This window comes from Haemorhous mexicanus, chromosome 2 (assembly GCF_027477595.1).
Source record: "Haemorhous mexicanus isolate bHaeMex1 chromosome 2, bHaeMex1.pri, whole genome shotgun sequence".
In the NCBI taxonomy this organism is placed as follows: Eukaryota; Metazoa; Chordata; class Aves; order Passeriformes; family Fringillidae; genus Haemorhous; species Haemorhous mexicanus.
In genome coordinates, this window is record NC_082342.1 from 84,087,267 (window position 1) to 84,113,795 (window position 26,529).

Sequence of the window (26,529 nt, forward strand, 5' to 3'; positions counted from 1 at the left end):
TAGTAGAAGGTAACCATGAGAAAGTCACTGTGGAAAGAGCATTTACTCTGCCTGTAACTCACACACAGCAGCAGTGGGCATTGGCAGGCTGAAGGGTTTCCAGGGGATGCAGCACAAAGGTTGTCCCCAGCTAGGGGTGCCCTCTGGAAGCTTGGATCCTGCAGAGCCAGCTGCAACGTCTCCAGCACCACATTTCCCAGCAAGCTCTAATTCAGCTCTCCTCAAACCCTTATGCTGTGGCACATAAGTCTTGAGATGCAGCACAGGAGCAGGAACAAGGGGTAGGGATACATAAGTGGTTCACTAAATACTCAACAGCTGTGCTGGTGCCAGTGAGCTCTCCAAGGCTTTACAGCATTCAGGAAGTTTTTTGGTGTTTTTTTTTTTTTTTTTTTTTTTGAGGGGGTGTTTGTTTGTTTGTTTGGAGGTTTTTTTTTGTGTGTGTGTTTTTTTTTTTTAATTGTTTCTTTTCTTTTTAATTACATTTTGATCTTCTACCAATCCCAGGATAAAACTTACTTATATAGAATTTAAGACTAGCCTACTTCAGATAAATTAAGAAACAGTACACAAAGTTTTATGTCAACAAGGCATCAATTAATCTGAGGAGATATAGCTCACAGTTCAAAAAAACCTAACAAGATGCAAAACTTGAATTTGACCTGCCTCAACTTTCATTTTCTTATACCCTTCTAATAAGTCTGCTTTTCTGCCATATTTTGCTCTTTCACCTTTTTCAGCTTATGATCAGTGACTGTTTATGGGCCTTTTACTTAACATCAGCAAGTACAAATTATTATTTTTTTTTAGCAATGTCATCTTTGTCATCACTGTAACACACCTATTTATTAGATAGCATATTATAAAGGAAACCACAAAAATAATTACTTTGAAAATGAAATCTAACCAAAATAATTCAGAAGGCAAAAACTCCTTCTGCATTCTCAGGAGCAGATGGGAATGAAAGAGTGATGGAAAGAAGTGCACAGCACAGACTTTGGATAGGTGATTAAATTCTGTGCAGCATACCACAACAACACAGGTGATATATCAAAATAGTAAAAGATGCCCACCAGGAAAGGTCCACAATTACATATAAAATAGAGAACAAAAGAAAAAGTAAATTTTTCTGGAAATTTGTCTTATTCCATTATAGACTCACCTATTTATCCATCAACACTAATACAGAACACCCCAAACCGGCAGGGGAAAGAATGTTCCACCGAAGATTCTCAGCAGCAGTAAAGTTTTCTGTGACTGTCAGTACAACTATACTAATCTAGTCACATTAGTTTCACCTGATTGCCTGGTTTAATGCAAGACTCAATTACTTTGGGATTAACACAGCAATAAATTAAAATTCTGGAGGGCTGCTCAAATTCCTCTAAGTTTCCAAAACTCTACAGTTTCCCACATACCATTTGTTAGTGTAAGAGCTAACTCTACTGACATTATTTGTGCATTTTTTTCCTAATCACTGCTTAAAAAGTCTTAATTAACTAGGACACTAAAATGGCTTAACTGAGAAAATTCAAGCCCACAGGAACATCAAATACTAAAGGAAGAGGTTTTTCATTGTTGTTTTGGTGGGGGTTTTTTGTTTATTTGTTTGGGTATGGGGTTTTGTTTGTTTTGTTTTCTTTGTTTGTTTTGGGTTTTGTTCAGGTTTTTGTTTGATTTTGTTTGCTTGTTTGTTTTTAATTCAGTCCACTTCTTCCATTGTCCAAAATCAGAAGTATTGTCTTAGTATCCTCTGTGGGTTTAGGTATTTCTAACACAGAAACACCAAGTGCTCACTGTGACCATGAGTAACAGACAATATTTACATATCAGTCATGTCTGTGGACCTGCACAGTTCAAGCAGTTTAAGCAGTCAGTGTGTGCTGTAGAGTGGCAGGTCAATGGTGCCTCAGCTGATGGGAAGTGGGGCAGCAGCTGCCTTCTTGTCCACATATCTTGGTTCTGTCTCCAACAAAATCAAGCAGGAATATTGGTACAGGGTCACAACAGTAGGTGGCAATAGACACAGTATACAGAACCAAGACCTCAGACATGCAAGCTTACCAGCTGAGATATAACCTTTTGTTAAAGTCACGGGTTTTCCACTGAACATTCAGGGTTGAAAGGCCTGTTCAGTCCTACAATAATAATAATTTTGCCATGTGCCACAGAATTTTTGCTAAGCAGAGCTAATTGCCATTCACCTTAAAACTTCCATCACTGCCACATTGTTTGGTAACTACCACACCTCATCTTTAGCATGAAGAAACAGTGAACATTGCGCATTGGCCTGCTTTTTATAAACATTTTCCACAACTATTGAGTAAGAAAACCTGCATTTTTAAAGCATCTATAAGGTTAACTTACATATATAGTTAATAGAGGGTTGTGATCCCTGTCCTGCCAGGCTACAGGAACAAGTGATTTACAAAAGAAAAACAATAAATACATATTTATAATCAAAGGAAGTCAGTAAATAAGGGCCAATCCCTCAGTGTTCGCTCAGCAGACACCTCCATATTGAGGATATCAGGATTTCTAAAATGCTGCTAGCCAGTCATCCTGGGAAATGCCTTAAGAAATGTTAGTGTGATTATAAGGTTTATAAAACCTCAAAAAAACTTAAATCTAAATGGAGAATACAGGTATAATGAGGACAGGGTTGTCACCAAACAAAGAAAAACTTTTACGGAGTCAACAACCCATTATGAGTGTCTTTGGACCCTGTCAATGTAGCAGCACAAATGTTCTCACAGCACTGTATCTGAATAAAACACAGACACCTCTGTTTGGAGCTGAGCTAAATTTCATAAAGAAACGAACCATAAGCATTCATTTAAGGGGGTCAAGGGGCAAGCATAAGGTGGTACATCCTTGCCATAGAAGCAGTGGATCACCAGGATCCCATCCCACAACAGCACAGTTGAGGAAACTGCAGAACTGATGATCCACTTGGAAAATTATGCAGCTAATTTTTAAGTTCCTGCTAATATTTACCATCCAAAAGGTGCAGAAATAGGATCGCAACATAATATCTACTTTGCAGAATGCGGGGATTGGCCAAGGCAAAAAAAATATTGCTGTCTGTTGTCTACAAGGTGTTGGTTTACCAGACTCTGCTTTACCACACAATACAAGATAGGCATATGCCATGGAAACTGCCAAGGTTAGGAATATTTGTGTCCTCAAGCACAGTTTGATAAGGTAAGTTTCCCTAGTCTTCATTTTTGTTTCTGCTCACAAGCAATAAGTCTCTTAACTGTTTGCCTTCCTTAGTTCTTAGTACCTGAATGAGTGATTATAGTATGTTAATTGGCAGTAAAACAAATAAGTGAAATTCACTGAGTGGAGACTTATCCACAGCAGTGCCTCAGCTGGTGTCAGGGCTCTATTGCTCTCTGTCTGCAAGGCCTAGGAAGGAATTCCAATGGGGAAAAAAAAAAATCTATCACCATTTTTGAAATAATGATTTCTAGTGGTTTCTCAATCAGTGGGCTAATGGGGCATGCTTTAAGTAATTTTGGCTCACATTTAGAAAATATATGTTTTATAACTAGACAATCTGAATGGCTTCCCTAATTACATTCTGACACCTTCACACATTAACATCACTATCACTTGTCATGTTACTACATGATAACTCCACAGGTTGAAGTCATGGATGAAGAGTGCTTCTTACTAGACACTGTGCATGAAAGTACCTGAATCAAAAAGCTGCATTAGTGGAATAAGTTAGACCTGTTTATTAAAGTATTTAATACTATGATATACTTGCTAGGATAAACAGAGCATGAAGACTCAATATATGTATCAAGTGTATATATCATCCATAGATTAAAAGAGTCTGACCGAAGGTTTTGATGAAATCATTATTGAACCAATGCTTATTTCCTAAGAACTCAACCATTCAGCTTTCAATGAGTACAATTAAATGGAGGCTCTGACTAAACAATGACATCCCCTCACTGCTTTCTATCATCCCAGATACCAAATGACTGAGAGCCCAGAGATTCGGGCTGTGGTGGTGATGCTGATCCGCATTTCTGGCCCTCTATGTCTGTGCAAAGTGACACCAGGTTCATTCAGAAGACACGACTGTGTTGAACAGCAGTGTAGGGAGGAAGGACACTTGTTGGGAGTCTGATAAAAACCTTTGCAATCCTTTTCACTATCAGCTGTATCTCCTACTTTGAGCAAATAACCTTCTAATGTAAATTTTATTCTGTTCATCAACCCATAATTAACTGCTTTTCATGAAGGTGGAAGCCTCAGAGCTGGTAAAGAAGTCAGTTGCTTAGGACAACTAATCAATCATAATCCACCTGCTCCTCTTGCCTATGCCAGGGACCTGGCAAGACCAAGTGGCTGCTAATCCTGCCAACAAGAGCCAAGACACCTGGGTCAGGTGGGTGGGTAGTGACAGAGTAACTAAAAGGTCAGCTTCTGCCACCAGTGAAGGGCACTTTTCTCATCCAGTGACAGCTGGAATGTCAAGTCAGATTTTCAAGTTTTCTCCTTCATCCTGGTATGCCTTGTTAACATTCAGCCTCCTAAATGTTAAAGGTAGTTTTATCCATCTTGGGGTGAGGTGGTCCATGGAGACAAATTTGAAATAATTTCACAGAAGAATGACGAGGAGAAAGTCTTTATAGAACTTCCTTTAGAATAAGCCTCCAGTTGCTTGCTTCCTAAGGTACCAGCAGTGGGAACTCCTGCTGCTGCAAAGTCAGAAGAAAAAGGAAGGAGCCATGCTCTGCTCAGCCCATGCATAGAGATTAGTAGGGCATCCTTCCAGAATGGAGGTCTCTTGCTTTGACCACTGCACTACTATAGAAATACATGGGTCACAGGTTTGAATCTGTATCAAATTAATCACATATATGTCCACATAAACAAATGGACTTGTAACTCTGAATGCTTGCAGTTTCTAGGAGGACCTAATTTGGAATCTGATTTAGACTTATTTCTCAGCTTTTATATTAGACTGGTGTGAGCATCCTTCCTCCTTCTCCAGATTTTTGTTAAGTGTTTATGACATCACACCACTCAACAAACTCTGTGGCCATTCTGAATTCTAATCCAAGAGATAGGTACTCAATCTCTTGGAAACATTAAAATCTCTCATGGAAAATGTACTTAACGGATTGTGGCAGATCCAGATTCACACCATACTAACTTAATCTTAATTCCTTCCTTCTGAACAATGGACCTAATGCCACCCAATCTTCCAGTCTAAGAGCAATGCCTTTGCAATGCCAAAGGGCTGCACAGTCACACAAGTATTTTCCCCATCCTATGAGGACTTGCAAGAGAACCAAAGTAACTGCCATATGTGGTAGATAAAATTTCAATTTGTGCATAAAAAAGAGTTTATATGGATCATTGTATGAGTAGTTCATTAAAACAATACCTATATGTGATTTGAGGAAATCTGACCCCACAGTGAAGTTTTGTTTCACAAACATTAAATTAGGTTCACTTTAAATCTAGAGGAGTCATTTTTCACAGTGACATATAAACTTTTTTCATATAATTATCAATTTTAAAAAGGCCCTTATATATATATATATATAATTTCTGGGTCCTACATTGGAAGGAAGAAGTCCTTTTAATAAAAGCAGGAAATATCTGAGACCCAAAGCTCTGTTGCTGTTTTACAGGCCATAAATCAGATGATTTTGCTGGCTCACTGTGCCAATGAACATTATGCTGTAAGGCGAGTAATGTTAATACAGATGTAGTCTTCATACATGGGCTTTGAAGCACTCCTTACCATCAAAAATTGTTTTCTTTGCAATGGAATATGTGTGTTTATGTCCTATATGTAAAATGGCCATTAATATGGTAGTCTTTGTCAAACAATCCTTGCAGGTACAAGAAGTAATTTAGTCTCATTTAATAGGGTACTGGGCCTAGAAATTGGTAGATGGGTTGATAATAAGGATGGAATTAGATCTTTCTCCTTTCAGAATGATCTCTCATGGCCTAAAACTTCTCTTGTTTACCTTGTAGAATATTTTTAAACCTTAGGTATCTTTATTCAGGACTTCTTTTTCCTTTTGAGACTATTTGAAGCAATATGTGGCACTGTAAATCATGAAAAAACCTTCTCCAGAATTATGTGAAGAGTAAAATCACTGATGTGCTGCAAGTCTACATCTGTAGATGATTGCAGATGATTGCACCCATGAGGCATGTGGAATGATTACCGATTTAACAAAAACCTGAATGCAAAAGACTCTGTACTGCAGGGAAAGTGCAGGTAAGGAGGAAATCTGTACAGGATCCAACAACAGGGGGGATTCTGGCATATTTGCATAGGGAGGTACCCTTTTCAACAGCACCCACACAGACAGCTCTGCCAGCGTCCTTAGTGTGGCCCTGATAGCAGCTGCTGCCGTGCTAAATATTGACTAAAGGTAGATGCACACTCAGATAAACAGTGAGATGTAAGGTAGAAGTACATATCATAGCCCTCCAATTCCCAAGACTTGTATGCTCTCATTTAATCAAACAAATATATTTATGCTTTTTAGGTACATCAGATGCAAATACTTAAACAAATACAATAATATTACTCATAATTTTTACAATTAGTAGTGTCTGTTCACAAAAAAAAGTAATTTTTCTCAATATTTAGCTTAACTTTTTTTACACACTTCATAATACTGTCACACTCTCAGCTACACCCTATGCAATTAAACATAGCTAGGGAAAAAACAAAGAAGAGAATAAAAAAAAAAAATCAGAGAGAAGAAACAGGCTAGCTGTGAATGTACCTGATGCTCTCAGTGGGAGACAAGGCTGAAAGCTGTTCTAAGATGAAGAAAACATCAACCTTTTTATAGAAGCCCAAATCAAAACCAGCTAAGAAGTCTGAGAAAGAGAAGAGCTTGTCAGTACCATACAGGTAGAGACAATAGTAAGGAATTTTGCTGCCCACATGCACACAGCCAGGCAAGCCTTTCATTCACATCCTTTCTCTTACTTCCACTCAGTCCCACAGGTAGCATTCAAAAAATCTGTCAGGCATCCTGAAGAATAAAAGTTTTATATTAAGGCTCACACTGTGTAAGAACAACACCTACTTAAAAAGCCAAGTTCTGTGTCTAACTGTTGGAAAGAGTACTTGGGTTTCTGCTGAGTTCATGAGCAACTTACTATGGGAAAGCAGGAACTTCCTGTAGCCCCCCATCAGGTGGAACATGATGAAGCTGAAGTCAGCTCATCTAGAGGGGTATTATTCCTTCCTTACTATTCCTTCCTCTCATTTCAGAACTTCCCAAACAAAAGGATTTGAGGTACTGGGAGTTTAGCTAATTGGTTTATATTTCATTAATTCTTCAGTTTCATCAACAGTTATGAGATAGACCTCTGTGACTTTTGCTTATAACTTTTCCAGAGGTACTGCCAGACAGAATTTCCCTAGATTTTATTAACTCACTCTTAGAGATTACACTTGCAAAGCTGGAAATACTAATTGGTGTTTATTTTATTCTCCATGCAATCTAGAAATATGTACACTAAAAGACAGAGGCATTATCTGTAGATATATGCTGATGTGGCCCATGTTGGAAAAATTATCTTCACAAGCATCTTGTGTAAGTATCATGTTATTGATGTACATTAAAGGGTGCAGGCACTTGAGAACCTATGGTACAAATCTTCCTGTATCGTTGCTGTACAAATGTGGAATGGAGGCAAGTTTTGTAAAGAGAAAGGAAACACTACATATTTTAAAAGGCTTTTAAAGGCTTTTAACATTGTCTCACCATGACAACACACAGGAAAATGGCTAGATGACACTGCTCTGTGATGGGTGCAAAACCATTTGTTAGGTGTCCTTATGATCAGCTATTAATGAAACACTGTCAGAAAAGAAGACTGTCAAACAAAGTTCTAGAGTCTAATCTTGGTCTGGTTCTATTAATTTTTTCACTCTTGATCAGGCTGCTTGAAAATAAATTATATTTATGTAATTTCAGGTAAAAGAAAGCCAAAGGCTGTGCAAGTAATCAGGAGGACAGAATTAAAACTCCTGAAGATCTTGCAAATTGAAGAAATAGTCTGGAAAAACAAAAGTAAGTATGCTATTCAACAGAGACAAATGTAAGGGTTTGCATTTAAAAATAAATATATAAGTAAACAAATACAAGAATGGGAAACAGTGATGGCAGCTCTTTCAGAAGGACACAAGGGCTGTAATAAATCAGAAAAACATGAAAAAGGAAAACATCTCACTGGGGTGTAGAAATTCTAGCAGAGCTCAAAACCACTTAAAATAATGGCTCTGCTGGGTTATTCTGACAGTACTGCATTTCAGCAGGTGGTGGATCAGCCAGAGAAGGTCCAGAGAAGGAGAGTAAGAACAATTTAAGGTATAAAATATACATCTTCTAGCAAAAGACTGAAACATTTAAAGCCATATGGAAGGCATAATGAAAGACGCAGACAAGCTGTTTTTTAAGCTTTTGTCCATGTCAGTAGTGAATAAGGTGAGAAATTATGATCTTAAATTCCATAAAGAAGATTCAGATTATACTTAATGAAAATCTTCCTAAGAGGACAGACAATGAAGCAACACAATAAGTTGCCTGGAAAGACTACGAAGCCTGCTTCTCATCAGAAGGAGATGGCCTAAGTTATTTTGACAAGATAACTTCATTTATCAGTAGTCTATAACATTTATCAGTAGTCTATAACTATGTTCTTCCTTAAACAATACTTGCATGGAAACATACATAAAACAGATAAGTAGAACACCTCAAAAATAAAAATAGAAAACTTGGAAAATAAATATATTTTATTTATTTAAATAAGTAGCAGGACTTACACTATCATCTTTCCAACCTTCATCCTTTAAAGTCAAAGCCACTTATAAAAATGGGACCAGGGCATGGCCAAAATCAAGGTATTTTCCAAATACAAAGCTACCTAATTGGCATATTCACTATATTAAAAACTTTGATAGCTTTTATCTGATCAGGACAGTTTGGTCTTCACCCAGTAATAAAATTGTAAAAATCCCTCCTTTTTACTTTCAAGAGAAGAAAAAACCAGAAATTATCAAATTCAAATGTTCATAGCTTATACTTATATGCCACAAATCAAGAGTTACTAATTATACAGTAGCTGCCAAACTGCTACACTCTTGTGATTTTTGTAATGATAGATTTGAGGATCCAACAGGACAGGCTGCATCATAATATCTGCAAATGAAATACCAATGAATGTACCAAAAAAGTAGCATAATTACATAGAAAATATTTGTTTAATTACTTACCCGTTAATGACACAAAAAGATGCATCACAAAATGGATATTTATAAAATATTTATGAACTTGCAGGTTATAATCCTGTTCATAACAATCCTAATTTGAGGAAGCTTATTTAACATTTTTTGGGAAAGCTTCTGTGTCTTACCCAGTATTTTAAGGTTTAGTTATCAGCCTTCAACTGATACTCAATTTAACTTCTGGCTACTGTTCTGAGGAGTGTTGTATCCTGGTTCCCTATTTCTAGACAAAAACAACTTACCAATTATAAGTCTCCTAGGTCTTTTAGCAATCTCTGACCTTTAAAATGCAATACTCAGGAATAAATATTGAAAAGGCATAACACTGTGATTCAGGAGACCAGAGTTTCAGTCCTGTTTTTTTAGCTTGTTTTGAAGGCATCCATGGACAAACTATTTCACCTGTCTTTGCCAAACACCAAAATAAGCTGGTGTCCTTTATTAAGCACTCTGGGCCTCGTTCAACTCTTCTACCCACTGAAACTTGTCTAAGACACTGCAACTAGTTTTCCCTCGTGACCAGGTGGACAGCTGGAACAACATCTCTCAACGCCAAAAAATACTTTTCTCATAACAAGATAAGAAGAGTGATTTCAATCTGAGGCCTAATTATTCTGGCAATATCCCTATCTCATGCTCTGCTCCCAAACTGCTTGGAACAACAGAAGTTGAATGTGGATGTTTTTAGGTACTAGTGTGAACTCAGGCATGCCATGTTCATCCAGGCATGACACTAAATCTGAAGGCTGACTGAGAGATAAGACAGGATTATCCTTTGAGGTCTACAGAAGAAAAAAATTATAGAAGATTTGGTACTATCTATGGTGTAATCTATTTAACAGTACTGGAACAAATGGTACGCTTCTGACTTGCAGAGAGAACAGAATGTAGCTTGGCTGAAATCAGGTTTTTCTCCCTTTCTCACAAGTGAAAAGAAAGGACATAAATGGCAGTTTTTGTTCATAATTATCTGGTATCCCAGAGTACTTGTAGCAGGACTCTGAGACTTCCTGAAACTCTGTGGCTCATTGTGTATATCCAGAAACCTGAATATTCAGGAACCATCTGAAGCAATTTCAGCTACAAAGGCTTTCAATACTCAAAAAAAACTTTTTGGATTTCAGTCATTAAATCTTTTCATTACCTTCAAATTCAGCTAAGGCCAGGATAACAGTCTGGAGCTCAAGCCAGAAAAATGAAAAAAAAAAAAAAAACCACAAAAAAATCCTTATCAGAGTCAAAGCGATGCATCAGAAAGAATTCAGCCTGTGGGCATGCTCTGTCATTTGAAGGTACTTCCCTACCTGTACTGAAATGAAAATTTACAGCTGCAGGCTTCTGTTACACCTTTGTCTGCTCAATAAATGTGAAATAACCACAATGTTTTGACAGAGTAACTGCATATTTTTTATTTGGATGTGGATCTTACCACAGCTGCCAATGCTCTTGCCACCTTTCCTGCTTTTGTGTTCTACACTCATTTCCTCATGGGGATGGCACAACACATTGCAGCTGTCAGAGAACGTATTCTCCTGGAAACTGCAGTTCTGCACAGAACACAAATTGGACCTGTATTGCAAAATCTGCCTGACTCTCGATCATTTTTCTGTCTGATGTTCTGACTTACACAGTTTGGATCAAGATTGTCACAGATATATGATAACATTTCTTTCTCATATCTTCTTCTTAGAAACAAGATGATTATCAAAGTAATTCTGGATGAAAAAAAGAATTTTTAATGGGAATTATTACTAAAAATAGACAAACAGAAGGTATTTTATGCTTTAAAATGAATCAAAAATAAAACAGAAATTAGTCATTGCCTTTGCATACTGGTGATAATCAACAGTTGACTCCTTATAAAGACACTGTTTTAAAGGTATTTTTACATTGCCTGGGATCCCAGGCAATGTAAAAATATATCATAACTGCAAAGCAAATAGCACAGCTTCTCTTTCTGGCATGTGCTCTACTTAAGTAGAATACTGATTGCACTTAATGTCTTTTCAGCACAGACACAAACTATCTGTTCCATTCGTTTCAAAAACAGTTTTAAATGGATACTGAAATGGATTTTACCAGTAGGACAGACCTATCTCATTAAAGCCACTGTAGCCCAGCTCTTGCCTGCTTAGTCCCAGATCTTCAAGGTCCATGCATTTAAATCCAGGTGGGCACTGGTAACCTTCTTCTAGCTCTCTGGAACAGTGGGTGTCTGGGATAGCTAAATTATTCCAGGTTACATTTCTGTGAAAAATACAAAATTAAGTTGTTACATAAACTCAGTCCATAGCAAAACTAAATATTTGAAAGTGAGAGGACTAAAGGGAAAAGTTAATCAGCTGTTATTTTTACTATCTGATGCTCTTTGGTATACACTGTTTTCATTAATTAAGCACTTACTGTAAAGGGCAAGTTAACACACTCCTAAGACTCCATCCTTATGTAATGACAGCACAAATACTACCGGCAGAAATTTCATTCTAAGGCCTAGAGACCCCATAAAAATGGAAACTCTCCAAGAAATGGAAGAGTTAACATTCAGCAGCTCCAACTGCTCTTTAATGCAATTTGAAGACAACGTCTCAGGCTCCTTTGCAGATCTTGGGAGTGTGTACAGCTGCAGTCAGTACTATGACTATGACTTTGACTTACATTGGCATTACCTGGGCTTGCTTTGACACTCCTTAGAAGGATCCTTGTGGATGACTTGTCAGTCACCAGAGTATGTATTCAGCTTCTTGTAACTTGCTCAGTACAGGTTCCCATCACAGAAGAAGGGTCACAGGAAAGAAGTCAAACCCCTACATGTGTAGTGCAGTTAGTATCTAGGCACTGCTGTGACTGAAACAGATCTCTGACTTACTTTTAGGTCAGTCCAATGATTTGGTATAAGAGATGAAAAAATTTGAACTGGTTTGAATAGGGCAAGCTAGTTTATATAAGTGACCATAACATATTAAAATAGAAAGATCACAAGACAAGGGCCAGTGCCCCAACACAATGTCACAGTGTTGGTCATTTTGTCAGAGGCTGAGCACCACTTGTTTCCCTAGTTTCTCTGGCAGCTGTGGTTGAGCAGCTGGAGGCTTTGTCACACTGGACCACAATGGGAATTTAGGTCGTCCCAGCCCTAAGGGCCACAGAAGCTAAAAGGATAGGGAGGACATAGTTGTTGCTCTCTGTTCTATTAAATCTATACCTGTGGCATGGACACACAAATATGGGTTATCTAAGTACTCCCAAACTTTGGGAAGGAGAAGCTCAGGCATTTGACTCCCCTTAATCACCTACAGTGCCTAGTTAATAATCACAATACACAATCCTTTGCCACAGACTGATCACCCCATTTTCCCAGAGGTAGTTTAGTTAAGAGGTAACCTTAGGGAACCGCCCTCCACCCTGAGCAGCTCCCTGCCAGGGTCTGCAAAGCAACACAGCACAGAAGTGGGGATTCACGTTACTCGTGCTATGGGGCCACTGGGCAAACCCAAGAGAAGAAAGGTTCAAATAAGGCTCCAACTCAGCTGGATGAGCTAAGCAACAACTGTTTTTCTCCCTGCTTGTATTCTCTCATCTAGCAAATGAAAAATCCTGATTTTTGGTTCAGTTCTAGGGCAATTTCAAATCAGACATGAAAAGCTAATCACAATGAGTTCTGGTCAGAGAAAAAAAAAAGTCAATAGCATTTTCATTTCATGTTCAGGTTAATTTTGACTTCCTGGTTACAGCACAAACTTTTGATATAAAAATACCCAAAATGAATTGCTGAAAGTTATGAAAAAAAAAGCAGTAGTATTCACTCTGTTATCCTGAGGCATCAACCAGTGTCTTAAAATACATAATTTTAAATTATCTTGCTTGTCCACAGAAAAGGTGAAACTTTTCAGCCTGCCCTTTAATATAATTAGTATCTTTTTGTTCTTCTGAAAGTCCTTTTCCTTTAATCTAACTCAAAGATGCATTTTGACAACTAAACTGGGTGAACAGAAGCTCTAATTACTTTATTTTTATTGCTTTTATGCACTGCATGGAATAGCGTTACAATATTTGAAATCTGTCAATGTGAAAACAAAACATCCTATAAAATTTTTCCTAGGCAATTATAAATGCAGATAAATAATAATTGTGGCATCTATCCTGTAGTCATTTCTTTATGATACCAGAGAGACATATGTATCTGCATGGATGCACACACAGACATGTAAAATTCCAGATGGAGTTTTAAAGAACGCCCTGAAATTTAGCAATGTGCATAATTAAAAGGACAGATCCACAAGCATATGTGTATTTGTTCCACATTTGTAAACATGCTCAGCACGTGCCATTCAAGTATTTCAAAATTAATCTGTTCACCCTAATTTCTTTGAACTAGATACCCAGTTTCATGCTTTATGTTAGATTTATGATACTGCTATCCAAAAGCCATTATCATATATGGGATTAATATAAAACAATATTTTACATATATTTTTAGAAATTAAAATTAATTCACTGGCACAGGCAGCTTCAGAACTCCAGCTACTGGTAGCCAATGAATTACACATTATGGCTTGCATTAAAAAATCCCTCAAATCCCAAGAGGGCAGCAGTGTGAGGGCATATTATTAAAAGCATCGCTGGCTCTCAATCACTGCAATGCAAAGCAGTCATTTAAATGCTTCATTTAAACTTAGATAATTTTTTTTATTTAACCTCCTCTTAAAGGGAAAAAAAAAAAAAAAGAAGGTGTCTTTGTGCACTGAGTATGATTGAGGCTAAAAATGAAGTCTCTCTGCTTATAGTACCCGCACAGATACAGGCCTTTTTGATCACTGTCCCTTGGCAACTTGTGTTCTGTCTCAAGACAGTAAATAAGCATAGACTTGTACACAGGGACTAGAGAACATTAGATAACTAAAAGTGGCTAGAATATCACCAGATGTTTTCAATATAAGATGATTTAAATTTTATTCCTCATTGACCACACTCAGTATCAATTAAGTACTGAGATACTGGTTCAGCCCATAACTAGTTTTAAGCATCTCAAAAGTTCAATTAGGCAATGTGCTTAAACGTCTTGCTGAACAGGATAAATTGCCTGGATAAATTTATGAACAAGAAATAATTTATCCCAATAGTCCCACAATATTTCTGTGCAGAGTCTGTGGAGTGCAGCATCAATCCAACAGGCAAGCTGAGAAATTAGTTCTCCACAGGAATGCCAAGGATGGGGAAGGAGACAATTGACTTCACCTGACTTGACAGGCATCCTTCAATAAGAAGATTGTTGCAAAAGACATAGGACTATTACTCTGACATGTTTTTAAGTGCCAGAAGAATGTTACGATTACATACATATGTATACCACAGGAAGGACATGAATTGATGTCTCTTGGGAGTACAGTCCTGTTTTCCAGGGCATCTGTTACAAAACTGGTCTTTCAACCACCATGTGCTCATGTGAGAGCAAATCCCTCTTACAGCACCTTCTCCTTATTAGAGCAGTTCTTCAAAGAGACACATTACCGTGGAAGATTCTAGCTTCCTGTTTTCTGCTAGCCTTTCTCTGCTGAAAATAGATATGGGGGAAAAAAAAGGGATTTTTTTTAATTCTGGTATTCTATTAATTTTACAGGATATCACCAGAAAGCCATTCCAAATTAGAAAGCTTTTTGTGCAGTTTCCAGATCCAGAAAATTTTTAAAAAATCCCCAAACCAAAACCTAAGTAGTATACTTATTGATAAGGTAATAAAAATAATTTGAAGTGGTTGATTAGGTAAAGAAGCTAAGAAGTAAAAATGACAACTGGAGCTGCAAGGTTTTCTGTATTTTTTAAAAGGAACCCTATGTCTGTCCCTGTACAAAACCAGGCACTGCCCAGCTGCTGACTGGAGAGCTACTGCATGTTAAAAATACCATAGCAGACATAAAAAATGGCTGATAGACCATGATGCAAATAAATAGCAATGGTGCAACTTCCAAAGAGGGAGCAATACATTAACTGGGGCTCAGAGGAATTGGCACTGTGCTCTGTGCTATCCATTTTCATTAGTGACCTGAGGGACCCTCTGAACCCAGCTTCATCAAAATCACACCAAGCATATGATGAAGGAGAGAAAAAACCTTTGAGAACAGAGAATGATTATGCAGTTCTGAAGACTTAAAAGATTACTCTCAATAACTGGGATTTAATGTCAAGCAACAAATTCAGAAAGTATAGAACCTAAACAAAAAGTGGACACTGCTGTATAGAAAGTACTAATACCAAAATAAGCTTAGATCAGATGACTGATAGAAGATTTTTCTTTTAGATATCAAGAATTATAGTTTTTTTCTTCTGCTAGACATCTAACTCTGAACATGCAATTCTGAAAAAAAAAAAAAAATCCAATCCTATTTGTTTCAGAAGAGATGCTTCTGCTTTGCCAGATTCCCAAAACACAAGGGAAAAGCACCAAGCTAGTGAGACTCTAGCAATAATCTTTAAATAAATCCAGAGAACTCCGTGCTACACAGACCTTTTTCCTGAAGCTCAAATTAAATGAACACTGAGCTAGGATCTCTCAATAAATGCTTTCTGATGAAGTAATACTGTGTTTCTACATTGACTTTAGACAAGTTATCTGATGAATATTAACACACTGTTCTCTTACATATATAGGTCAACGATATCTATTAATTTGTCTTTATTCTGAAAATCAGGGTCACCTACTACCACAAAACAACTTCCACACACTATTCAACACAATTATATTAGTTTACAAACCTATTTTTTAAAGCTTTAAATTTTATTTTATTTCAGTATTCTATGAAATGAGATGTAATTTACAAGCTGAATTCATACTGGAAAAGTAAGGTCAGCTTACTTTTCCAGTATGAATTCTGTTTTTAACAATGTTTTGGTGCTTTTTTTGAAACAACAAAATATAAAAGCAAAATATGTATAGATGTATATTAATGGTAGTGGAACCTCTCAGTTCACAAATATGATAAAGCAAATTCTAATTGCTAGGGTAGCAAATAAAAACTTCTTTTTTACAAATATATTTCTAATTCATTAAATCATACAAAAGAACAGATTCTCACACCAAATGCAGATTAAGTTGTTTAGTCACCAACACTTCACACTCTAGATTTAAAGCTCCCTCCCACAACTGAGTCAATGTAAATAGCCGAAACTTGTAACTCAATTTTATTTTCCTCACACTGATTACTGCTGCCTTGGGAATGCCTCATGGTGGCCCTCAGTACTTAGATGCTGATCTAGGAGGTCACAGGTCTCTGAGAGCCCTGTGACCTACTTGAGCATCTTGGATACATCAGTGACACCAAATGCCTGCCCATGGGTAAGTGCATCAAGTTAAAAACCCTTCAAGATAGAAAAAAAATGACACTTCCTATGATCAGCCAAGTCCTCAGCCTTAGTTTGTTTTCCCCCTGCACCTTCAGCCAGTTACAGAGCATATAACCTTGTTCTCCAAACAAAGACTTTCCTTAAGGAAGAGAATTTATGGAGATAAAAAGAAAAAATACTCATGGCATAACTATAATTAATTGCTGTAATTTTAAACCAGTAAAAATGAGAAAATATGTGATTAAGATTCTTCTTATGACAATATTATACAGAAACATTGTGGAGAAGGGAAGTTTTAAATTACTTTTTAAATTAGAACTTATCCTCTTAAAGGCTCAGATAATTCATGGCAACTGCTGTACACCTGATGATACCATTAAGCAGTAAAAAATATTTGAATTTTTATTTAGTATTCCAAGTTTGTTTTCAGAAACTCTGGGAACTTGAAAGACAGGGAGCCTAGATAGAAAATTGCTTGCTTTTTACCTGATTCCTTGCAAAAAGTTAAATTGAGAAAGGTTAAAGTTTATTTGTTGCATAGTGACCATGAAAACAATCTAAGAACCCAGGCAAAATGCCTTTGATTTTTCCTTTTATATGTATCTCTTATTTCCAAAGCCATGTCTTAATTCTTTGTGTGCTCATCCAATCAAGTACTTTCCTCCTTCTTCTTTTCCTTCTCTAAGTGGGAAACTCTGCACATACAACTGCTGTTAAGAGATGGCTCCTAGACTACTTCCTTACACTAATGCTCTTTTTACAGGCCTAACAATAGTAACAGCTGCTCCTGCACAATTGTTAGCATAATAACAATATTGTGCTATAATAATTGTCACAGCTTTGTTTCTATCACAATGTCTTCTGCTTACTATTTTCATAATTATTACCCCATTATGACCTCAGCTTAACAAGGACAATATTAAAAAATAAATCACTGATATTGATATTTCTAAAATGTCCAGTAGTAACTCATTATAATTTTTCCAACTTTGCATTCATTCTTGTCACTGCAGTGAGACACATATATGATTGTTAACTTCAGTGAACTGGCACCATACTGCAATCGAGTTCTACTGATACACTTTCTAATTTGTGCAGAAAGAGGTGCCAACTTAGAATCATGCTTCTGCTGGAGCCATTACAGGTTCTAGAGAATCTAGAACTGTCATCCAAAATCACTGGTGAAAGTGAAAGAAATGTCAGAGAGTACCTCTCTGGTTTAAGGACTGCAGATTTTTTTAGGCACAATTCTTCCTCTGATGTTTTATAATCTTAGTGTTCCTGAGTATTCCCAAGGGTAATTTTTAAATATTTTACTTTTGGTCAAATTTAAAGTTTCATGTACTATACTTTCAGAGCTAGTTTCCTGTTTTTAATCCAACAACAAAACCTGTGTTATCTTTTAAACTGTAAGTGCAAAGTTTTCATCCATATTTAATGTTTCTCATAATTATATCTGTAATTATAACTATAAAGCTTTCAACTCTTTCTGGTAACAGATTTTCTCTTATATCTATTCATTACTTTTATCATATTGAAAGATAAGATAGGGCATGCTTAAGGACTCATGGCTTTACAAACAGCATAAACACAAAGCTTAAGCTTTGGCAACGTTCCGTATTTTACATTTTAGCTTGGCAAACACAGATTCTACTAATCAAGAATTAGTAACTGAAGAGAATACCAGAGAGCATCTGTTAGGGATAATTATATTCAAATCAACAAGCCCAAATAACCGAGGGCATCTCTTCCATTAATTTTTGATCAATCTTGAAATAGCAGGGAAATTCCGGGAGAATGCTAATGTGCCATTAATTTTTAAAGAACAAGCAGCCCAAGTGCTTAGCCTAACATCAAGCAATACAAAAGAAAGAGCAAGCTGATAAAAAAGTCTATTTGGAAAGGAGTAAAGAACATTAATGTAATAAATGGCAGCCAGAATGGATTTAGAGAAAATAATTCTCATCATAGCAACATGATTTTTTTAAGATTACAGATTTTTCAAATAAAATTGCCTATCTTGGACTTTGGAAAGCAATTCATTCAGTAACATATGACTGATTAAAAAATTGGCACTATATAATATCAATAAAGTACCAGCTAAATGGGCTGAAAACTGATTAACTGACATGTCAAAAAACACTTCCCAGTGAAATGATCAAAATTATCTACTAGAATCAATGAGGGAGAAAGATATAAAAATAAGAATAAGGAAATAAACATAAATAACAATAAGAAAAAGGCAAGTTATCAAAATTACTTGGTTAGCTTGATCAAACAACCTAAAATGTGCTTTAATACAGCCAAATGCAAGGTTATAATGGCGGGATCACTGAAAGCAAATCTTATGGCCTGTGGCCTGTGGATTAAAAGGGATAAGAGGATGGAAATACTATGTTATAGAATATAGGTGCCGCACAAAACTTGAGATGAGGGGATATAACAAGGCATCCTCTCATATTAGCCCCAATAACATCATGGCAAGAAAAAAACAGCTTTCTCAGACCGTGCACACAAAAGCAATAATGAATTAATGTTCCTCTGCGCATGAATCTCCTACAAATTATCATTAGTATTGCATACTGATTTTTGATCATGGTTTAATGTTTTAAAAACAGAGGAAGTCATAGAAAAAATGAAAATTATAACACTGAAGAAGATGGTTTGCAGTAAAAGATCTAAAGAGCTAAATAATGTTAGCTGAAAAACTTATTGAAAGGTGCTTCAATTGTTCTAAGTGGATTCACCCAGAGAAAATACTAGGAATTAAGGTTTTGTGTAATCTGGCATAAAAAATTATAACAAGAATAAGAATAGAAAGCTAACAGTGGAAGGCAAGACAAATAAAAATGATGAATTAGGAATACTTTTTAAAAGTGAAATAGCTTTTTTAAGAAATAAAAAGTTCCCTTGCTTATGACTGTTCTTCTGCAAACCAGTCAAGAATAGATACACACCTAGGAGATGCACTGGAGTCAGACACAAGCCATAAGGTGTCATAGAAGGGAAACAAATTGAAGCCTGACTAGATGTTCCAATAGTTACTTTTAATTTGAAATTCAATATATAGATATTGTAATATCTCACTACTGGTAATATATTTTCTTTCAGTAAATTTTCCCAATGTAAATTATTTTTTTAATATCTTGCAACTCAGTTTAGATCTTTTATTTACTATCTATTCACTTTCAGGCTTCAGTATTGGGATTTTTTTTTGCTAGTTTTCACAATCTTGTAGTGTGTAAATTGGAGTCTATGGATGAAACTTGGATAGTCTTACTTTTTTTTGCCAATTTTAGAAGACAAAAATTATTTACATGTTTATTCAACAAATTACAAAAAGGAATGGTCTTATGCACTTTCTTCTCCTGCCCATATTCAGTAATTAGTCACCAGTAAAAGGCACCATTACATCAGACTGCCTATTATGTGAGGCAGCAATACTGAGTAAAGTTGGGTTTGACTTTGATTGTAGTATTTTTTCATTTCACATGTGACCTAAGTTAGAATCTAAAAATGTACCTTTGATGTTCCTTCTATTGCTACTCACTGCACAGGAATTTTGAACAGATTCGGATTAAATCACCATCCTTATCTCACACTTCAGGGTGCAAAAGTTCAAAGATCCAACACCTCTTTGCTGAGCCCTAGAAGGAGCTGCACAAGTAAAGACTGCAGCTCTGATGTCCTGACTTACCCTACCTCATTTTAGGCAATGAAGACAGAGAAATACCTCTCCAGAGGTTCATGGCCAGTGGGGTTCATCCACAGTCCTGAGGCACCCTTCTCTCTCTGACAGCTAGAGAGGAAATTCAGGGCATTTAGATTCCTAGCAGAAGTGCTAACATCAAAGTCAGATGATTCTGTCCTCATGGCACATAATTTATGTTACAGAAAGGCAATAGTGTCATGAAATGAACCAAATGAGAATGCCCAAATGAAAACAGGATGGTTTCTCAACAAATTTGACAAGCTATTGGTTTGATCACTTGTTACTGGCATTGCAGGAAATTAAATTCAACTTACTCAGCCATTACCCTTCAAAGTAAGTAAGTCATGGAAGTTCACCACAGGAAAATGAGCAAAAGAAGAAACACATCCTGTGGAAAGTACTGAAATGTACATACAAGCACTAGAAAAAAGGCTCAAAAAAGAAAATGTCAGAAATTCCAGTATGCATTTGTTTATAAAGTAACATGCACAAACAGTACTATTTTGAGATTTCATCAAATTCCACATGACATAACTCAATTACACCCCATTTTTGTGACTGCAACAGTCAGTCCTGACAGAGCTGAATTCAAATGGCAATTGCATGCTATGTATGCTAATGCAAAACTTGTTTCAGAAGAATTAAAACAACATGAATTAATGGCACTTACACAATGAAGGAGGCTGTCACTCTGAGTGCTTAATGTACAGGACATAAACAAGAAGAGTTAAAATCAAATCCAGCTAGCTTGCATGAATCTGCATGTCACTGAGGTACATTAAATTAGACTTATTTACAAGTTGAAGTGATCTCATACATATAGCACTAATATAATCCAAAACAGCATTTATTTATAGAATTTAAAAGAAAGAGGAAAAAAACACCTTTCTTGTCTTTTAAATTGCAAAGTCATGAACTGAAATTTGTGTAACAATCTAAGCTGAAGACGGTATCCAAGCTGATTTTAAAGTATGTTCAGGACCACTCCAAAAATCCTAAGGTTATATATTGGAGTTCTCTGGATGAAATAGAGAAAAATATCTTGTAAGTTGCTGTCTAACCACTATAGGGAAAACACAAGGCCAATAATCTGCACTGTAGGATTTGAAAATCCCAAAATTGAAGTTCATCTGGAAATTACTTCCATCAAAGCTTACAAGCACTTTTGGACACCTCACCCACAAAGCAGAGTTTGCTACAACCAATGAGTGGGGAAGGTTTTCCTGACTCTTTCTCTGGACCACTGCAACATACAATTTTATCTCACTAGAGTTTTTTCTTTAGGCACCAGACAGGGTGATCTTCAGAATGATAAAAAAATACTGCCCTGAATCCAAATCTGAACTACATGCAAGACTAATTCCTTCCTAAAGGTTATGTTGCAAAGTGTGAAGACCATACACAGGATGCCTTCATCAAATGCATTTACACACACCAGTCACAACCATCTGAAATGGCAGGAGATGTGACTTAGCCCAGAAAAAGGGGCTGCTACCACTGAGCACCCAAGAAAAAATTTTCAACATCATCCAGCTCGCTCAAAAAGGAACTGGCATTTGGTGACTGGCCATCTGACAAGGCCCATCTGCCAAAGCTCTCACTTTACCTGGGAGAAAGCAGCTTGATATCTCCATTTGATAGCATGACTGGTACTCAAAGTAGGCAGGAAGACTTACTGCCAAAACTGGATTGCTGGTTTATCTGGTGAAAGGGCTTCTCTGTCAGGGCATTGCAGGCAAAAGTATCATTAAAATACACAGCTGCAGACCCACAGTAAGATCAAATAATTTTTTCAGGGATCTAAAATATTGCTGGGTTTCCAAGAGACCCAAATACAAAATCTCAAATTGGTCTAGCCTTCAAGCCTTCAGGCTACCTCCAGCTCTAAAGAAAAAATGAATGAGGTTTTGAGAGATTGTAACCAAAGCTTTGTCCTCAAATAGTAGCTGAAAAGCCCTTCTCATTAACCTGCCAGGTGGAAGTTTACAATAAGTTGGTTTGGATTGTAGTTTTAATACTGCCACCAGGCAATGGCCATGACAATTAAGAAAAGAGGCAGACAGCACAGAAGGCTAAACTGTACCAGGTAATGACTCTTGTTCCTACTGCCTTGGCAGCCACCCCTAAGAAGGAGAAGGGATGAGGATGCTAAGCCTTTATTTGAGGCAAACTGGAGATGAAGACAAGGAGCTGAAAGGAAGAAGGTGGCAGTGACGTACAAATTTGTGAAGAAAACTGGTCAAATCACACATCAGTGAACCCAGCACAGTCTGCTACAAAAGGGACAAAAGGGTGGCAAGTATTTTAGGCACTGGAAAAGAGCGAATGTGGTGTGCATTTGTGCCAAGTGCAAACACTGTAGTTCACTGAGTATAAAGGCAGGTCTTCTACACTAAGGAATGACACTGGATTTGGGGGCTTTTCTTGAAATTTATTAAAATCTCTTCAATCTTTCATGAGAGAGGTAGCAGAGGAGTGAGGGCCCAACTACATAAGCAGTGATAAGAGACATATGTAAAGATTGAGTACAAACGTATTTTATATAACTGGAACAAAAAAATTAATAATAGAACTTCTGATAGTAAAAAACATGTTTTGGTGGGTGTTTTGGGCATTCCATGTGGGGTTGGATGAAAAATGAAGTTGGAACATTCATGAATAGGCTCTCATCTTAGTTGGTACACAAAGGGAGAGAAAATAATAAACACTGCAGGACGCCAGTCTCACTTCTGTCCTAATGTGCAATAGCTCTGCATCCAATCCTCTTCACTTCCAATGTGTCTCCCTTTAAAAGGGATGTAGCAAAGGCAAATTGTTCTTCGGATGCCCAGGATAACAATACCTGACCCTTTGTTTTGTCAAGAGAGACCACATAAAATCACAGAAAAATAAGGTTGGATACGAACACTCAACAAGGACGTTAGATGCAGTTCTCTGCCCCAGTCTATTTCTACTTTTCCCAAGAGAAGTTCCCACAGGATGCTTTGAAGATCCTCAGGAGTGAAACTGGGATCCTCTCTAAGAAATAGGTGCAACTTTATACCTACCACTGCAAACTTGTTTCCTAATGTCCTGTCTTACATGAAATTTTCATCCTGAAATTTCGTACATGTACTTCTTATTCTAGTGTATTACAGAAAGAGTGACCAGATTCCCTTAGTCTGTGCAAAAGTACTTATCCACACAAAACCTGTGATATGTTCACTACTCTTTTATAAAAAAACTGCTGAACACTCTTTATCAACTTTGCTCTCTCTATATATTTGTCTCCTTCAGACTCTCTCCAGACGATGCCTATATGTTGTAAGATACTACAATTTTACATTTTTTCATGAGCACAGTACTGTTGATCTCTGTTCTTCCATTATGCTTCTAAATCACTTTATGCAGAACTACCTTTTCTACATGACTCACTATGCTGTATTTGTACAGCTGGTTTTCCCTAAGTGCAGTATATTGTCCCTGCTGCCTTTCATCCAACTTTTCAGAGCCATTCTTCAATTTTTCAAGACCATTTTCATTCTAATCTTGTCTTCCAAAACGTGTGCAGTTCTTCCCAACCTCACATCATCCTCAGTGCAATGAGCGTGCCACCATGCAGGATATTAATGAAACTCCAAAAAGAACATGGCAGACTTATGAGGATCCCCATTCTTTCTGTTCAGATATTAATAGCATCTCACTGAGCATGTTTTTTAAGCAGTTTTGGACCTATTCTATGATTATTTTCACCTCAACCATGTTTCTCCTGCCAGTTTACAAAAATGTCCTGTGAGACTGCTACAAAGCCTTCCTAAACTGAAGAAATATGACACTCAGTTCTCGTGGCTGTTATGCTGCCATAGGCAATTATATTGGTTTGACATGGTTCATCCTTTAGAAATCCATATTAGCTCCTACTCACTTCCTTGTTTTCTTCCAACTGCTTACAAAAGTTTTGTTTATTTACCACAGAATTCTTTCAGGGCAAGAAGTTAAGCCTACAGTATCCCAGATATAATTCCCTGGCTTTTCTTGTCCTGTCTCTTTCCTCCTTTTATAGACTTCTGCTGTTTTCCTGCTTCCCACCCACTCTCCACAAGTTCTCAGAACTAATAAAATAGCTGAGATGATGGCTTCAGTGTGCTCACAAATATCTCGGGATGGATGAATATTCCAGCATATCCCAGGCCTTATTGAATTGCATTAATCCAAGGGAGAGGAATAGAATTTAGGCATCACATTCATCTTCCAAACAACAATACAAAAAACTGAAAACAGCCCCCTGGTTTTCAAAATACTGTATTAAATAGATCACTCATGAAAAGAGATCTGAAACAACATGGAAACAGATCTCTTTTAAAATTCTTTCTCAGCGTTCTTTATAAATGCTTGCACATCTAGAAGTGATTCTTTTGCACAGCACTTCAAGGCTGAATTGGATGTACTGCTCAGTGAAAACTGTTATTTAACCTGTGAATGTCAGGACATCCGCAGCCTTCTCTATTAGTTGCCTGGATTCCTGTTGCAATATAAAGAACAGAACTTTCCTAGCTTCCTTTACGTTTAAGAAATCAAACACTACCCAATCACCCATCAAGCAGATTCAGTGGAGATCACTCTTGGGATTCCATTTTTCTGGGGATGTCTGGTCTTTCCCTCAATTTTGTGATACATTGGAGGATATTCTGACTTCTGGAATCCTGGTTTCCTGCAGGTTTCTGTGGAAAGCTCAGTGCTCACCAGCTGTTATTTCTGTACAGCAACTATCAGGTAGAATTTTTGTGTTTCAATATAAAACTTTCCCTACAGCAAAGAGGAGATTATGTTATTCAAATTCTTGTATTTATAGTGAGCCAATTTCCCAAAAATGTATAAAATCCACTCCAGTTTACTCAAAAAGACTTATTCTTTAAAAAATCTCATAAAAATTGACAGGCTGAGAAAAAAATTAATAAACTTAGATGTCTGCACTGAGACAGAGAATTGTGTAAATTTTAACCACTCCAAATCTTAATACAGACAAATACATGTCATTACTTAGCCACCAGGAGCTGAAGTAATTGGGTTCTCATCATTCTATCCTAGACCATCACTAAAAAGTCACCTTTTTGTTTAAAATTGAGCTGGAAAAACAGAAACAGTGTAAAATATGTGTTAAATTAATCAACAGTGTAATTACTTTGGGTAACTATCCGTAAAACAATTCTAATAAAAAACAGAATTTCTGCTCAGAAACCACATGCCCCCTGAAAGTGACAAGAGCCCAACTCCTGAAGGCTCTTTCTCCTGGGCACCAGTACTGTTCAACACACCAGCACTCTCATTCATTCTTCTGACATGAGTCCATTTAAACTGAATTACTTCCACTTTTGACTGGTTTTGGTTGGGGATTAAACAACATCAGGCTTGCAAAAGTAATTTTTTTTCAATTTCTCTTGTCCTTGAGGAGTTTATACTAGACACATGCTACCAGTAAGAGAGATTGTGAATAAGTCCCAAAGACAATATTAAAGCAGATCTGATTGTACACTAAAATCAATAAATTAATGTGCTCTGTTAAAGAAGTCCTATCACACTGATTTTTTTGAGCTTGTGCTTTGATTTCTTCCCTTTCTCAGAAACCTAATTACTCATTCTTACTTTCCCACTGCTGATGTAAGAATCTCAAATTCCTTTTGTTCTTTTTAATTGTATTTATTTACTCTATTACATATTGTGGTGAACTTTCAGCTTCAGAGTCTTTGAAGCTGTTTTCTGACATTTTCATGGCTTATCCATAGACAGATGGAAAGATGACCAGAAGCCTCTTAGATCTTTCCATTACTCAGTAATTACTTTTCTTATCTGTTTTCCTGGGCATCTTCTGCTTTAAGCAAGAAACTTTGCAAAGAACGATTTTAAATTGACCTCCATGGTGACAGGTAGACAGGCCTATGGAAATACTCAGCCTATACCTTAGCAAGTGTTAAAAAAAGGCACCTTAAAGAATGACTTTGGGGAAATAAATAGGTGAGTACTACAATTTATGGCAGTTAGCCATATTAGCTTTTTCTCTTTTGATGAGGCTTCCTTTCCCTTAGCTCCAGTGCAGACTGAGATTTAAAAAAGGAAAATTTACTGTTGTGGAATACATATAAACCGATCATGTGCTTTGGAATTACCCTTGCGTAGTCAAATATATCTTGGGAGTAAAAATAAAGAA

At 36.8% G+C, this 26,529-nt stretch overlaps 1 protein-coding gene across 1 annotated transcript in view; it reads right to left on the reverse strand.

Moving 5' to 3' along the window:
• NALCN (sodium leak channel, non-selective) overlaps positions 1-26,529 on the reverse strand; it is a 225,785-nt gene that overhangs the window by 162,975 nt on the left and 36,281 nt on the right. The window contains exon 7 of the mRNA XM_059839301.1: positions 11,388-11,542. Within this exon, the coding sequence (XP_059695284.1) occupies positions 11,388-11,542 (155 nt within the window). The remainder of the gene's footprint in view (positions 1-11,387; positions 11,543-26,529) is intronic.